General features: G+C 32.4%; 1 protein-coding gene across 8 annotated transcripts in view; it reads right to left on the reverse strand.

The window, feature by feature from the left end:
* Positions 1-4167: 4167 nt before the first annotated feature.
* ASPP (Ankyrin-repeat, SH3-domain, and Proline-rich-region containing Protein) overlaps positions 4168-15695 on the reverse strand; it is a 309410-nt gene continuing 297882 nt past the window's right edge. For 7 of the 8 annotated variants that reach the window (XM_065358734.1, XM_065358731.1, XM_065358732.1 and 4 more), the window contains 8 exons: positions 14155-14266; positions 13477-13566; positions 12909-13255; positions 9757-10268; positions 9362-9641; positions 9100-9266; positions 5683-5882; positions 4168-5495 (listed from right to left, as the gene is read on the reverse strand). In XM_065358734.1, the coding sequence (XP_065214806.1) occupies positions 5451-5495; positions 5683-5882; positions 9100-9266; positions 9362-9641; positions 9757-10268; positions 12909-13255; positions 13477-13566; positions 14155-14266 (1753 nt within the window). In that variant the 3' untranslated portion in view covers positions 4168-5450. The remainder of the gene's footprint in view (positions 5496-5682; positions 5883-9099; positions 9267-9361; positions 9642-9756; positions 10269-12908; positions 13256-13476; positions 13567-14154; positions 14267-15695) is intronic. The other variant, XM_065358736.1, reaches the window with a different exon arrangement.

Genomic DNA, 15695 nt, shown 5'->3' on the forward strand with positions numbered 1-15695 from the left:
ATTGTCATATGCCGGACTATAAAAAGCAACATTTATTTTATATTCTGGAAAAAAGAAGGACTTTTTGACAATTTTTAAAAATTTTGACCAACACAATTTTACCAAAAAAAAAAAACAGTAGAATTTTCTATCATTTAGTGATTTGACTAGGTTTTTTAAAACTATTGGAAATTTTTGCAAAAAAAGCAAGATTTTCGGCAGTTTTGTAAGAAGAAATGTGTATTTGGTAATTCTAAAAAAAAGCAAGACTTTGACAATTTTCGAAAATTTTGACCAAAAAAACAAAATTTTTTCTTAATTTTAGCAACTAAAAAAAACGACAACTTTTTCACAATTTTCTGCAATTTTTACAAGAAATCAATTTTTTTTTCGAAAGCAAAACTTTTTCAAATTCAACTTGAAAAAGGAGTTTTTTCAAAAAATGAAGGACTTTCCATTCGTAAAAGTTACCTCTAGGTATGTTTATTTTTACATTTTTTTTATTATTACAAAATGAGTCATTTTTCTGGAATTTCTTTGTTTGGCGATGAATAATTCATTTTTCCGGCCAACAATGGGGGGTGGGGGGTTCAAAATTTAATTTGGACGTGGATTAAATCATAAATGTCTTTCGTTCGTTATATGAAATCGAATTTTCATTCGTATTACCTAAATTGTCCTATTTTGTCGTTCGAATGTCCTGACGTTCGAATAACATTTTCTGTCGTGCCAATACTATTTGTATATTCCCCCAAAAAGAAAGGTTTGTGATGAAAGAAAAATCTGGGTTTTTACTTCCCAAAACATAAATTTTTGATAGTGTTTTTTTTCTTTTTCCAAATTGATATTTCTAAAGAAAAAATTATCATTCAACTTTTAAAGTTTTAAAAAGAAAAAATAAACTTCTCGCGTAAAAAATTTCTTTAATCCTCTAAGAATACAAATTTTCAAGAGCTTTCGCCCTTACTTGAGCCTGTTCTCTTTTTTTTCAAAATCAACATCCTAAAAAAATCTTTCAAATTCTAAAATCTCAAAAGCCAAAAAATAAACTCCTCGCATAAAAAAACAACATTTTTAGTTCTCTCAAAATACAAATTTTCAAGAGCAAAAATTCAAAACAGAAAATGAAAATTTTTATAAGTCATATGAATACCTATGGTAAGTATCAGTTGGAAAAATTAGTATTTTTTTCTTATATCATTCGGCAAATTTTCAATTTAACCTCCCCCTTCTCTTCTCAAAAAACCTGTACACAGTTTTGTCTGTAATAGAAAGAGGGCCAAATTATATTTGCCCCGGGTCTGCATTAGCTCTCGACGGCCCTGGATGTGCGCTTGAAAATCGACCTAAATGTAGATGAACTTTGTAAATAAATTCGAGAATGAGCCACAACAGTAGAGATATTCTCTACTCACGACTGATTTTTAGCTGCCCAAATTCAGTTCCACCCCTTCTGGAGAAATTTTAAAATTCGATGGAGATCTAAAATCGGGCTGGAAGCTCCTGAATAGCTCCAAATTGTGAAATTCGGATGAAATGGGTTAAATCTGTTTCGGTTCATTCAACGAAGTTTTCAACCATTTTCAACTCGTTTTTGAAAGGAATAAAACAAAAGGCTGAATTGGAATGGGAAAAAAACTCATGGCCTAATAATTCTGACTATGGATAACTTTTTTTTTAGCTCAACTGAACCATTACGTGATTACTGATCACTACTCGTATCTTCATTCTAATTTTTTTTCTATAAATATTTTTTTCAAGAAACTGTTTTTTTATTTTTTTTTAAAATGGAGGATTAATTTTTACATTATTTTGAGTAAGCAACTACGTTCTTTTTACATCTTTCGTAATTTAATTTTTTGAAATTATACATATTATTTGTTTGTTGCTCTTGCTATTCTATAGTTTCCATGCGTTAATTTGATTACTTAGATCGATATACTATTTCTATCTATTGTTCTATTGACATTTTATCTGGTTATCTATGGTGATAATTAATGAAAAAGAAAATTACTTTTCTTTGTTCAAGTTCTTTGTATTGTTTTCATCTATTGTTCTGTTAATCCTCTGTTGTATTCCCTATACCTAACGTAATCTTATGTAAATAACATGGATAGGATTTCTTAAGATGGGTAACCTATGAGTGTTATTTCCTGAATTTCATGAATATTGAATATTGGGTTAGTTTTAAATCAGGATGCAGATATATGTACGTATGAAATATAAAGTAGAGCTCTAAATTAAAGCTAACTAATAATGGAACTTTTGTTTCAGGTTTAGTTTACCTACGAAGTGATCTAAACAACAGAGATTGGATTATCCTAATACCTAGTATATACCTATGTTTTAAAAGAAAGATTTCATTATATTCGAAGTGCATCTACCTAGCTACCTACATACTTACTCGATTCAAAATACTCATCAGTCATCTTAATTGGTTCATTTGCCGATTTCGTTGGTCAATGGTCATATTGCGAACTAGATTTTACTACACAGAATAATGTATTTGTAATAGGTACCTGATTATATTGTATTGAGTAAAATTTTTTATAAATTTGATTGTTGCATAAAAAATTGAATTGAAAAAAATTCATTTATTCAAGCACCTAATACTTAGGTACCTACATATTTTTTATTTTCAATTTTGTTTAGAAAATTAAATTCTTTCAAAGTGTAATTAAGTAGGTAAGTATAGAAAAATTGTACTCGTTTTCTGTTTCTGTGATTTTTTTTGTGATTTCATATGAAATCGTTTCTCTTGGGTTCTATATAAATAGAACTTTTTCCTGCATTGCACTGGTTAGTTAAATTCACCAAAAATTCCCCAAGGTGTATCTGAAGTAATGTGCTTGATGGATCTGTCACCAAGTAAACAACAAAATATACCAACAAGTCACCAAGTAGAAAGTCAATTATGCATGGTCACTGCTCCGTGAATCTATCACTAACCAAGAGATTACCATACCACCGAAATTTTTTTTCAGTTGCACAAGGGATATTCCGGTGATGATTTCACCAACAATTTGATATGAGAATGACGAAACCGTTTGGGGTGACTTGTTAGTGACAGCTTCACTAAGCAGTGATCGCGAGTAATCGATTTTTGACTTGATGATCTGGTGGTTAAGCTGTCACGAAAAAGTCACCAGAAAGCGTTTTGTCGTCCTCGATATCTCCGCAACATGTTGAAAAATAAGATAAGTACATGCTTTGATAATTTACTAGTGATTACGAAAATTTGAAAATTTACGAAAAAGCGCGTTTTAAGCTCTTTTTTGACGTAGCTTTGGAAATATTTCGAAAGATAGCTCCATGCACATAATATTTTGAATTCTCTCACGATTTCTTCGATCTCGATTATTAAAAACAGAACATAGTTGTCTTTTTATTCTGATAGAGGGCGTTGTATGTCCGTTCACTGAACAACTTTTTTTAAAAATAAATTTAATAAATATCAAAAAAAATCAAACGAAGAGTCAAAATGTGTTTTTTTGTTTTTTTTTTACACGGGGAATTCGATCGAATCATTATTTTTGCAATATAACACTTTTTTTTCTGAGAAATCTTCGTTTTAAATTCTAGTAGGTATGTATTTCATTTTTTCGAAATATTTTTTCCTATTTACAATTTTAAGATCAAATTATTATTTATTAATTTACCATGAGTTTAAAGCGAGATTGAGCCAACAAAATGTCAAAATGAGAGGGGAGGGCGGTTGGAACCTCAATCCAATAGATATTTTTATCAATTATTTAACGTTTTCAATATTTTTCGATTGTTTTTAAAAAGACGAATCTCATACTCGTATTTCCGTATTTATTATTCTTTTTCAAACAGAAATTTCATCATTTTCAAAACAAAGTACGTCGAAAAATCCGTCGTTAAAATCGCCTAAAGCATATTCTTCAAAATAAAAACATCGTCAAAAAAGAAATAAAATAACAACTTTATTGATAACAAATATTCTGTACAGGCTACTTACAAAATACATAAAATTTGATATGTACATATACACAACTAACAAAATATAGGCACTTTAATGGTTTCATTTGATATCCTAAAAAATAAAAAGCCTTAAAATATATAATATAAAATAAAAATTCATATTTGATAAAAGGTTGACCAAAAAAAAAAGAAAGAAAAAAAACACAAGAAAAAAATCATTATCACGAAATCGATCGATATGTGTATCGATTTGCATAAGTATTAAAAAAAGAATACATTACGTGTTTGTAAAATGTGCAAACGAGTGATATAAAAATATAATCCATTCATTTAGAAAAAAATCGCTCTCGTCAAAAATTCTAAATTGATTTTTTCATTTTCACACACGCACAGAAAGAGAGAAAAAAAGGAAAAAAAAGTGAAACGAAAAAATAGAACAGTAAAATAAATAATTATTACGTGTAAAACATAATACTGCATTTTAATTTATAACAATGGTAACTTCCATTACTGTTATTGCGTAATAATTGCAGTCGATATTACTTTTTGTTTCCTTATAATTGTAAGTACGCGCTCGTAATAAAAAAAAATAACCATAAAAAAGCGGTGAAAATTATCAAGATACGAGATATGCGAATAAAAATTGCCAAAAAATTTCAATCGGATTGGACGTATGATCACAGATGCTTTAAAAAAACGCCCAAATTCTGCGTACATTTTTTTTTTTCATTTTTTGATTAACTCATCTCCGAATTCGTAATTGAAAAAAAAACAACAACAATAATTTACCTAATAATTCGGAAAACTGGCTGGAAAAACTTTTCTCATATATCGACATCGAGAGAAAAATATGTATGTATTTTGCTTTCAAAACGAACAGGCTCTTTTTTCGTATGATCGATACGTGACTTGAAACTTGTTCGCAACTATCATCGATATGCTTTCCACATCCAAAGGCTGCAGCGATCTAGTCGCCGGAAAGTTGCGATTTTCAAAAGACACCTCTTTCTCTCGGTGATGCCCAAAGTTGGATAAAATTTGAGTACAACGTGCCATACCTTACCTACCCGGACACGGTAATTTTAACTTGATGGAAACTCAAGTGTGTTAAGTTTATCAAAACGAAAACTTTGCCAAGATATTCTCGCCGCCTAACGAGTTTTTATTTGAAACACGCTACCTGCGTTTCTCGTCTCATCGTATAACCTATAATAATCTCAAATCGAAATTTCTCCCCTTAAACAAATATATACCTGAGATAGAACAACTTTTATGTACGTTTGTCTCCGAGAAAGAAGAAAAAAAAATGGAAAAAAATTACACGCCATAAAACACCACCATAGCGTACCGTAATTTACACCACTGGTAGTATCGGTTACAATATTCGCGCACAAGATGAAAATAAAAAATAAACAATACGAGATGAGATGAAATTCCAAATTCACTGGGTTCTCTTCTGTTGGCGGATCATCTGACCAACAATATGGTTGAAAAATATCACACGTTTGTCCTCCGCAGGCTCTTCGTTAATCCTGAATTTTATTAGTATTCGGATGTATTCTCGGGTACAACTGTAATCGTAAAAAATAGAAAATTTTTAGCCTCTTGTACACAACAACAACGTAGGTATTGTTAAAGTTTCGTAGGAGGAGAGGAGGTGAAGGAGGAGAATGAAAAAAAACCACAAGGAAAAGCTACCTTATACGAAGAGAAAAGAAGACTATAGTGATATAATAATCGAGCAACGCAAATCCTTACCCCTAGTAAATTCCTAGGAATATATCCTTCTTTATCGTTCAAACGCGACCACCACCATTCTCTTTCCCATTCGTCGCCTTTACGTAGAACAGTCAAACGATCTCCTTCTTTAAAATTCAATTCATCCGGATTATGAGCTTCGTAATCAAATACCGCGTATACGATGCCGTTGTTCAAAATGCCTAGTTTTTCTTGAACACCTGTAAGCAGAAAAATGATACGGATTTTTTTTTATTATTGAAATTTATTACACAAGTAGGTAGGTACTGCAAATCATATACTGTGCGTTGTATTTCACGTTATGAAGTATAGGGGAAAAATTGGATTACGCGAAACAAATCAGAGCGTGGTAAATTAGGATACGAAATTGGCTCAAATTAGATACATTGAAATGGATGTTGGCTGAATTATCTAAAATTTATAACATGTTTGATGAAATCATTTTGTAAATGGAAGTGAGGAAGGGGAAGGGGGAAGGGTAGCAATTGATGTTTTTTTCTATGCTTTCTATAGTCAATCTTGAAACTTCGAATTTTTCAATTTTTTACTTCGCGCAAAGAGCTAAGTCGTATTTCAATCCGATAAAAAAATGTTTTTACGTGGCAAAGAAAAATCAAAAGAATTTTAGTTCACGAATTTTATTTTTCGAATTTTTAAAAATTCAAAGGACTAGGTATTTTGTGTGAAAAAAAAATAAAAATTTGATTAAATCGATAAAAACGAAATGTCGAAATTCGGTTCACACACCATTTTCAAGCTGTCAAATTGATTGGAAGTGGATTCAGTAAAATTGTTGAACCCTTTCAACATCATGTGATAAGATTCCTTCAAAAGAGCAATATTTTGAAATTTTTTCATAAAATTGCTACTGCAAGTTCAAATTGGTAGGCTGCTCAGAAAATGTTTTTCTTTACTTTCGGTGTCTTAGGTCAGTCTTTCCTTTAATGAACAAGTGAGATACTCAGGGGAGGGAGACTGGATCGAAGGGCTTAATGAAAAAATAAAAAAATATCTATTATGAATTAACCTTATTTTGCAAAGTTTGAATTTTTTGCCTTCCACTTCCTAACTTGATTACTTTGGGTGAGAAAATAATTCCATCCCTCTCCCTAAATCGGAAAAAAGTCTTGCCCGGAACCCCAGTGCCCCAAATTGAAAAAATCAACAGAACGATAAAAATTCAATAAATGCAAAAATTTTTTATTTCTGCGTGAATCAGAATTTTTTATGTCTATTTCCAATTTAAAAAAAAGAAATGTACAACCGGCCCCCTAAACTATTTTGACCTCTAAAATGGAGCCCCAGAGTTGCAAAAAATAGAGAAAAATAAATAAAACAAAATCAGAAGAAAATTGAAAATTTCTCATTTTTGTGCTAAAATTCTTCTAGTGACCACCTCTCGAGAAGAATTTTTTTCAGTCTCCCAAGTATTTTTTGTCCTCTTAAGTGGAGCCTCAAAGTTGGAAGAAATCAAGAAAAATGAATAAAATAAAACAAAATCAGAATAAAATATAAAATTTTCCATTTTTGTACCAAAATTCTTCTAGTGACCCCCTTTTCAAGAAGATTTTTTTCAGCGCCCCCCCCCCCAGTAATTTCAATTGTCTTGAATAAGGCGTCTTCACATTTTGAAGAAAAAAAATGAAAAATCAAAGTTTGCACAATTTTCTTAAAAATTCATCATTTCTCGACAGAATCCTTCTGAACACCCCCCTCACTCTTTCAAAAAGAATCCTTCCTCGGTCTCCCTAACAATGCGGTCCCCTTATACTAGAACTAGAAGCTCACAAGGTTAGAACAAATGGGGGAAAATCAAATTAAAAATTGAAAAGGTTGGAGGGGGAAGGGGGAATTCATATATGAGTCGATTTCACCGAAATAGGGACCAAAATAGAGTGCTGGAACAAAAAAATTTCAATTTCAAATATTTTGCCCTATCCTTCATTTTTTTTTGCATTTTTATAAAATTGAGGGCTCACCGACACCATTTAATTTATACCGAAAGAGCTTCAAATTTCATGACGCGATTTTCTAACTTGAGGTAACAATTTTAGTGCGTGGGAGCAAAAAAAAATATAGGCACATAAAAAAAAGATACAAATGTACTTTGTCTTTTTCAAGTTTTCAGAACATATTGATGACAAATAATTTGAGTATTGGGAGGTAAAAAAAGGGAGAGGGTTTCAAATAGACTGAATCGAAAAAATACGCCAATAATATTCGTACTCAGCGCCATCAAATTAATAATAATTGATATGATACGTCATTTTTAAAATTTTTTCAAAAATTATACCCAGAGAGGGGGAGGGAGACTTCTACCCAGAAGGAACGTTGTGACTCCATTTTGTAAATCAGTTCATTGGAAAGAAAATCAAAAAGTATATTCGCTGTTATTTTACAAATTTTTGAACAGTATCTTTCAACTTTCCTCCTGATATTGAAAATTTGACTTTCAATTCTCAAAGTTAAAATTTGAGCTTTACAAAATATTAATCGCTGATTTCAAATCTTTCATAATAAGTACGTATTTATTTTAATATTCCGCAAACAGATTTGCTTCAAGTGCAACCAGTCATAAAATATGAGCCCCTCTCATTTTTAAAGTTAAAATTTCAACTTTACAAAATTTTAATCACTGATTTCAAATCTTTCATAAACAGTACGTATTTCTTTTAATACTCTGCGAACAGATTTGCTTCAGGTGCAACCAGTCATAAAATATGAGCCTTGAAAATTTGGTGGTAAAACATTTCGCACCCTCTTCCCCACCCTGAAGGGTCAGGACAGAACTTTTGGCAAGCCATCGAACGGTACCTACTACCTACTCGTAAAAAAAGAAAACGATTGAAATCGGTACACTCAACTTTATAGATTCCAATTTGTAAGGAAGTGTTAATAAAGTTGCATACTCAGTTCACCGTAAATACGGAACGTACATATTATTTACGGCGAACCGAGTATGCAATTCTTTCGACATCCATTCTTTTATGCGATTACCTGCAGAATTTTCAACTTTCAAGAGTCCTATCTCAAAACCGGTTGAATTTGAAGCAAATCTGTTTGCGGAGTTTTCAAGAAAATAGATACAATTTTCAAAATCAATCATAAAATTCTGAAAAGCTCAATGTTTCATCAACAAAAAAATTGAAAAATTGAAAAATTGAAGGCGAAGACCGTTTTTTTTTTCAACAAAATAATTTAAATGGTATTTCGAATTTCAACGCACCCCCCCCCCCCTTCCATAAAACTCAAAAGTCAGCCATTTTGATCAAAATTTAAAATAATTTTCGAGAGGTCCCTTAATGCCCTTTCCACCTACATTTTGAAGAAATCTGAAAAAATTACGGAAGACCCCGAGAGAACGGATCGAAAAAATAGATACGTTCAAATTGGGTCAAATTGAACCAATGAACTTACTATATAGAAATTCCGAACATCCGTCAAATCCTTCCTCATCTTCTTCGCATTTCTCAGCTGCGGTCTCTTGATCGGAAAGAGTAGTAGCGAAAATACAAGCTCCATGTTCGACGAGGAATCGCACCATTGGTAAATTGTTGCAACTTGCTGCACAATGTAATGGTGTCCTAGAAAAACAAAATAACAATTTAAACTCAAGTACGAACTCTTCAGTCATTTAAAGGATAAAGGGAGAAGGGATTCAACTTTTAAGTATGCTTACCATCCATCAGAGTCTTGAGCGTTGACATCACAGCCAAACTCCACTAAGAATTGTACAATTTCAAAGTGACCAGCGCATATGGCATTATGTAAGGCGGTAATTCCTTCGTCGTTAGCTGCGCTAGGATTTTTCACTTGGCTCGCCGTTCTTTTGACCAGTTCCAATTCACCTTCGAGAGACGCGTCTAAAAGCAACGCTAACGGATCGAACGATACTCTCCTTTTGCTGTTTACGCTATTCGTGTTCTTCAAGTTTCCTTTTTTTATCTTCTTAATATCATCTGAGGGGAAAAAATTGCAATTATTATCGTAAAATTTAAAAATCATCTACCTTACTACATGTATAAATCCAAGTCTAGGGATAAAAGTGAATCACTGGTGTCAAGTTCAACTTACCAGAATACTGTAATTCCTTATCACTAACGATCTTATCGGTATTTTCCGAATCGGGCGACGAACTAATCGGACTAAATTTATCATCTGAGCTATTATCAGCACCAACGTCAGACGAATTTTTGATATTCAATATGATATTCCTATGATCCGCATCATCCGAACTTTCCACATCCTTTTCCGAATTCGAACTGACCAAATCTCTCGGTGGAGTTTCATTCTCAGGGAACAGGTAGGCCGGTGGTAGTTCGATTCGTCGATTCGTGCCGACGAAATAATTGTTTTCAGCGCTGCTGGTATCGCTGGAGCTGGAATCTTGACTTAAATCCGACATCAGTCGATCGCTAATTGATCCGAGGTGTACCCTGTTCATATCCTTGTTACGATTATTGGTCGTGCTGTTCTGTACGTAGATGGTTTTCAGCTTCATCGTAGATCTGTCTATTTCGTCGTCGGATGGAGGTTCGACGCTGGGTAGCGGGGGAGGTGATTCGGATTTTTTCGACGAGTCGTTTCTGTGAAAAGAAATACAAGATTTTTATAAATACAGTAAGAGTTGATCATTCACATTTTAAAATTTTAGAACTTTCTCATCAATTGAAATTATTTTACAAGGTGATTTGTATTGTTAAAGTGATAAGAATCATTCGCAAACGATCTCGTTCATTTTCTATGATGACCGAAGACTTTTTTTTTTGGGATTCATGATCGATGTTCAAGTCAATCATAATATGAGAGTAAAAATTTTCAAATGTATTCAAACTAATCGTTCGCGAACGACTGATTCATTTTGATAAAAATTATTGTTTTCTGAATTCAGTCATTCAGTCAATACCACAGGTAATAATTTTAGCTCGGAAAAAATCAATGCAGTCGTTCATTAATGATTCAAATAGAAAAACAATTCGTTCGTTCGCGAACGATTCCACCTATTTCACTAGAAAATCAGCTATGAACGATTCATTTCCCACAGGATCCTCATTAAAAATGGAAATGATTAAAAATCCATCGTTCAGGAACGACTGATTCATTTTTCGAACGAATCATCGGAAAAGACTCTGATCACAATAATGATTCATTCGTTCACAAATGACAATTTTTCTACACAACAACTAAAATTTTGGATAATAATTGCATTTAGCTTAGCATTATTATCTGAAAAAACTGTCATCCAATCGTTCACGAACGATTCGAATGATGTACAAACGAATCATTGGAGAAGAATTCATCGATTTTCTTTTCAAGTTGATCAACTTTGGAATCGAAAAAACGCAATTTTCTTCTCAGTTCTGATCATTAAAATAACTAACCAAAAAATTTACTCGTTCGCGAACGAATCAAACGAATATTTTGAAAATAATTCATCAATGGTTTTCAAATGGATCAACTTTGAAATCAAGAAAACGTAATTTTCCTTTTTGAATTCGCCATTCAATTTTTTTTCAATACTTGTGGAATAATTCACTCGTTCGCGAACGAATCGATTGTAAATGAATCATTTGTCGTTCCTGAACGAAAGAATCATTTTGTGCCTTGATCATTGGTCGCGTAAATAATTCAATTTTGCAAAACAAAAAAAAATACTTGAAATGAATATCTAATGAATTTACATGGATCAAAATTCCAAACTAGTCTTTTCAAATATCTTTCAAAAAACGAATGAATTTTCTCTGAACGAATTAATCAATTAATATTACCACTTTCAGAAAAATCTCGCAGAAAACGAACCCTTCGTATTCAATTTGTTCATGAACTGCTTCGAGTTGTAAAAAGTATTGTTCAAAGACTCGTTCGAAAATTGAATTTATTAATCAAAAAATGAATCTGTCGTTCCCGAGCGAATAATTCCCAAATATGTATTTCTTATTTATGAAAATTCCACAAAAACGTGCTTGATTCGACCGCGAGATGCATTGAGCCGTGAATCAAATCATTTATGAAATCAATCGGTCGTTCGCGAACGATTTGATAATGAAATGAATCAATCAGTCGAAAGCTGCATCTAATTTTCACAATCATTAGCCTCAATTTTGGCTTCGAGATATTTAGAAAAAATGTTCTAATCGATTCATCGAATCGTTCGCGACTAAATTCATTTATTTGACTAAATAAATTAAATTAAAAATGAGTTTTTTTCTCATGTTGATTGATTTAAAGGTCGACCGAAAAAACTAACACAATTTCTACTGGAATTCCCTAATTTTTGATTGGTGATTGAAGGAATTGATTTTTCAATTCTTCCACTTCGGTGCATTTTTTATCATACGTAAGTGAAAAGCTACTAAAATTCAATGAGAAATATAGCTCAGGAAAAATCGGTGAAAACATGAAAAAATTGGTGAAACTAATTAAAAATTACAGCATTTCAGAAGTTATTTTTCACTGGCCATATTCTCAATTTTAAATCAATGAAAAACCATCGAAATTCAGCGAGGATTACAGCACTGGAAAGATCTGTAAAATTGACTAAAAACCCAACAAAATTCACTAAATCATCAGCAAAAATTCACAAAAACATTGCTGAGTGAAAAATGAAAATTAAATATTTCTTAGTGATTTTGATTGCTTTTTTAAAATTAAATTTCAAGAGTGATTCAATGACGACATTCTGAATTTTGAATCGGTAAAAGTCGTAAAATTGATTAAAAACTGATCAAATTCGCCAAAACATCAGGAGAAATGTTGATGAATAAAATTTTCAGTGGATTTGTTGACTTTTTACTGGCCACATTCTCGATTTCATATCGATGAAAAATCACTAAAATTCAATGAGAATCATGGCTCAGGAAAAATTAGTGAAAATGAGTGAAAAATTCAACGAAATTCACTGAAATTGAAAATTTGGTAGGTAACACAATTTCACTAATAATTTTCACTTCAAGATGAATTTTGTCAGTAAAATTTTCTCTGTACCTAATTCTCAACATTTCGTATTATTTTTCAATTTTTGGAAGAGACTCCGAAAAAACACCTTCACCGATTCGTTCGAGAACGACTCCACAATTTTACAAACGAATCAGTCCAGAATAAGCACACATTTCCAATCCTAACTTCATTTAAATCCATGACCACCGTTCAAATTCGAAATATCCCAACACAACCAAATTAGAACACATCGTTCGCGAACGACTCGCTTAAAAAAAATCACAACCAACCTCGTCATATTTAAATTCGCCAGATCATTGGCCAGATCGACGTTTGCTTTGGAATAATGTCGTTTGTCCGACTGCTCCTTATCAGAACCAGACGACGAATGGTTATCTGAGGCATTTTCGTTCCTTCGACCGAAATCTGCACCGAAATACGTTCTCGCTTCAGATTTACTACCCTCCGTTTGCGACGTGAACTGCGTATGGAAAGCACTTTGTCTTGGTGGAGGTGGAGGGGTAGCTTTGACCGGTGGAGCTGGTTTCGGTGGTAAAGCTGGTTTCAGGGTTTGATTATCTGATATCGCGTTATTCACATTTTGAAGGTAATTTTTACGGTATTCGTGACCGGCAGCCTGAAAAATAATCACATAGGTAAATTAAGTACCCATAATTAAAACCATAAACATAACATTTTTTAGTATTCTACGCAGTTAGGTAGCAAGTTAGGCAAGTTGATATTTTATTAATAAAATCGAATCCCTAAACTTCTTTTTTTTTCAAACATCTCGAACCCAAAATAAAATTTCACCCTTTTACCCCGCGCCAACCAAACATAATTTCCACCCAAACCTACCGATGCGAACGGTCCGACAATTTGAGGCTGTACGAGTTGAATTCGCGTCGACGTTGTTTGATAAATTGGCGAAACGCTACTCACCGGTTTCTGCAATCAAAATAACAAAACCAAACATGAGCGAGAGAGAGAAACAAAAAAAAAACTGCAACGAATCTCGCCAACAATACTCCTAAATTTACCAACACTGCGATATAAAACGCCTCTCGAAATTAAATCCATTCTTTCTATCTTTCCATCTCGAGTCCCTCGTCGTTCGTATACATAAGCCGAAAAATTAACACCTCGCATAATTACAGCGAAATTTAAGGCAGAAAAAAAAGAACTCAACTAATAATGTAAGACCAAACAGCTCGAAAGAAAAAAAAACCGCGACGCCCATTAACAGATCATTCATAGTATTTTTTTCACTTAACTAATAAACGTAACGGAAGCCAATTTGCCAACAGTAATGTATGCAAATTAACCGCCCGAATATGCGACTAGAACTTGTAAAAAATTAACATTTTTAACCACCCTTGTTATAACACGTTTTCTCTTATTACAACACAAAAAAAGCTCGTGAAAAATTTACCTCTTGTTTTTTTTTCTTCACATTTATGAACTAAAAAGGTAGCTAGCGAGGTATATAGAGTAACACGTCGTTGAAAAATACTATTTTTTCAACTAATATCGTACCTGGTACGTGCTGGTGAATGTAACGACGGTACTTGAAGACGTTGCTGAAGCAGAAGATGAACTGGTATCGGCGTTTTGAGCATTTGGTGATTGATTCGAAGAGTCGTACGACCTGAAAGGGAAACAAAACAAATTTAGATAGGGTGTCTAAAAAACTTTCTTCGAAGAAATGCATTACTGATATATTACTATTTGCATTACTATATTAACATTTTTATTTTGCTTACACCACCCCCCCCCCCCCTCAAAAAAATTCATCGTTTTGAAACAGTTGGAATTAACAAGTAATTTTTTAGCTAACTGACTGAACCAGTGATGGCAAAAGTTTTTCATTTCAGTTTTCAATTTTTAATTTTCAGTTTCAGTTTTCATATCTTGAGGTTCAAAAAAAAAGAAAAAGATGAATTTCTTTTTTTCTATGAGTTTTTAAAAACTAATTTGCGACTTGGCAGCAAAAACTCAAAATTTCAAACAAAAAATTATGAAGAAATTCTAATAAATGTTGAATTTATATATTTTTTGAAATAGATAATTAAATTCAAAGCACTGATCGCTGAAACAAACTGGATATTCAGGGGCGAAGCAAATCAATTTTACTAAAGGGGTGCAGGCCGCAGGGGGGGATCCTCATCAATTCCAAAAAAAATTATTTAAATTCATGGAAACCATAGAATAGCCCAATTTCAGTTATTTGAACCCTTGACGTTTACGATCTTAGCCTCCCAAAATCACAAATGTACTATGTACTTTTTTTTCATTAATATTTTCAAATTAGTGATACAGAAATAATCTTGGGATTAGCACCTTTTCTGTTTACTAAAAAAAATTTTCGATGAGCGAGGAACTTGCCGAGCTAAAATTTTTGGTACTGATTGAAAACTCACAAAAATTGTCACTTGAGCCAAGCAATGGCATTTTTTTCAAAAAAAAAAAAAAAATACCAAAAATTTCATTCCTCATTAAAAAAAAAAAATTGTAAAAGTTGGAATTTTTTTAGAGCATGAACCAATTGCTAAAAAAATTTTGAATTAAAAATTAGAAAAACGATAATTATTGGATAGTTTAAAATAACAGGCACTTTTCAAAATGAATTTATTTTAAAATTTTCAGAACCTATTTTTTTTGTGTCAAAAACAGCACATTTTTGATTAAATGAAACACTTTTATTTTTCAATATTTTTTTGTGAAATGAGAAAAGGAAATATTCTTTCCCTCCCGAGCCCCTGGCAAAGTATTTTCTCCGGCTAAAAAATATTACCTGTCTGCTCTTGCTAATTTTTCTCAAATAAAGGTGTACAGAGGTGTAAGTAGAGGAAAGGTATAATTTTCAAGTCACTTGGTAAGTCCCATCAATTATTCAATTATTTAAAACACAAAAAAAAACGGATTTCTTGCTAAATTTACATTAATCCCCCCCCCCCCATAATATCCAAGCTCTAGATACCTTATGTAGCTCGAAGCCACCACAAATTGTTCGGGATGTTGATCACCGGGTGTTAGAAAACTTACAGTTCATGTAGACTGCTTCAAGTTAGGAGATT

Source organism: Planococcus citri, chromosome 3 (genome assembly GCF_950023065.1).
Source record: "Planococcus citri chromosome 3, ihPlaCitr1.1, whole genome shotgun sequence".
Classification (NCBI taxonomy): domain Eukaryota; kingdom Metazoa; phylum Arthropoda; class Insecta; order Hemiptera; family Pseudococcidae; genus Planococcus; species Planococcus citri.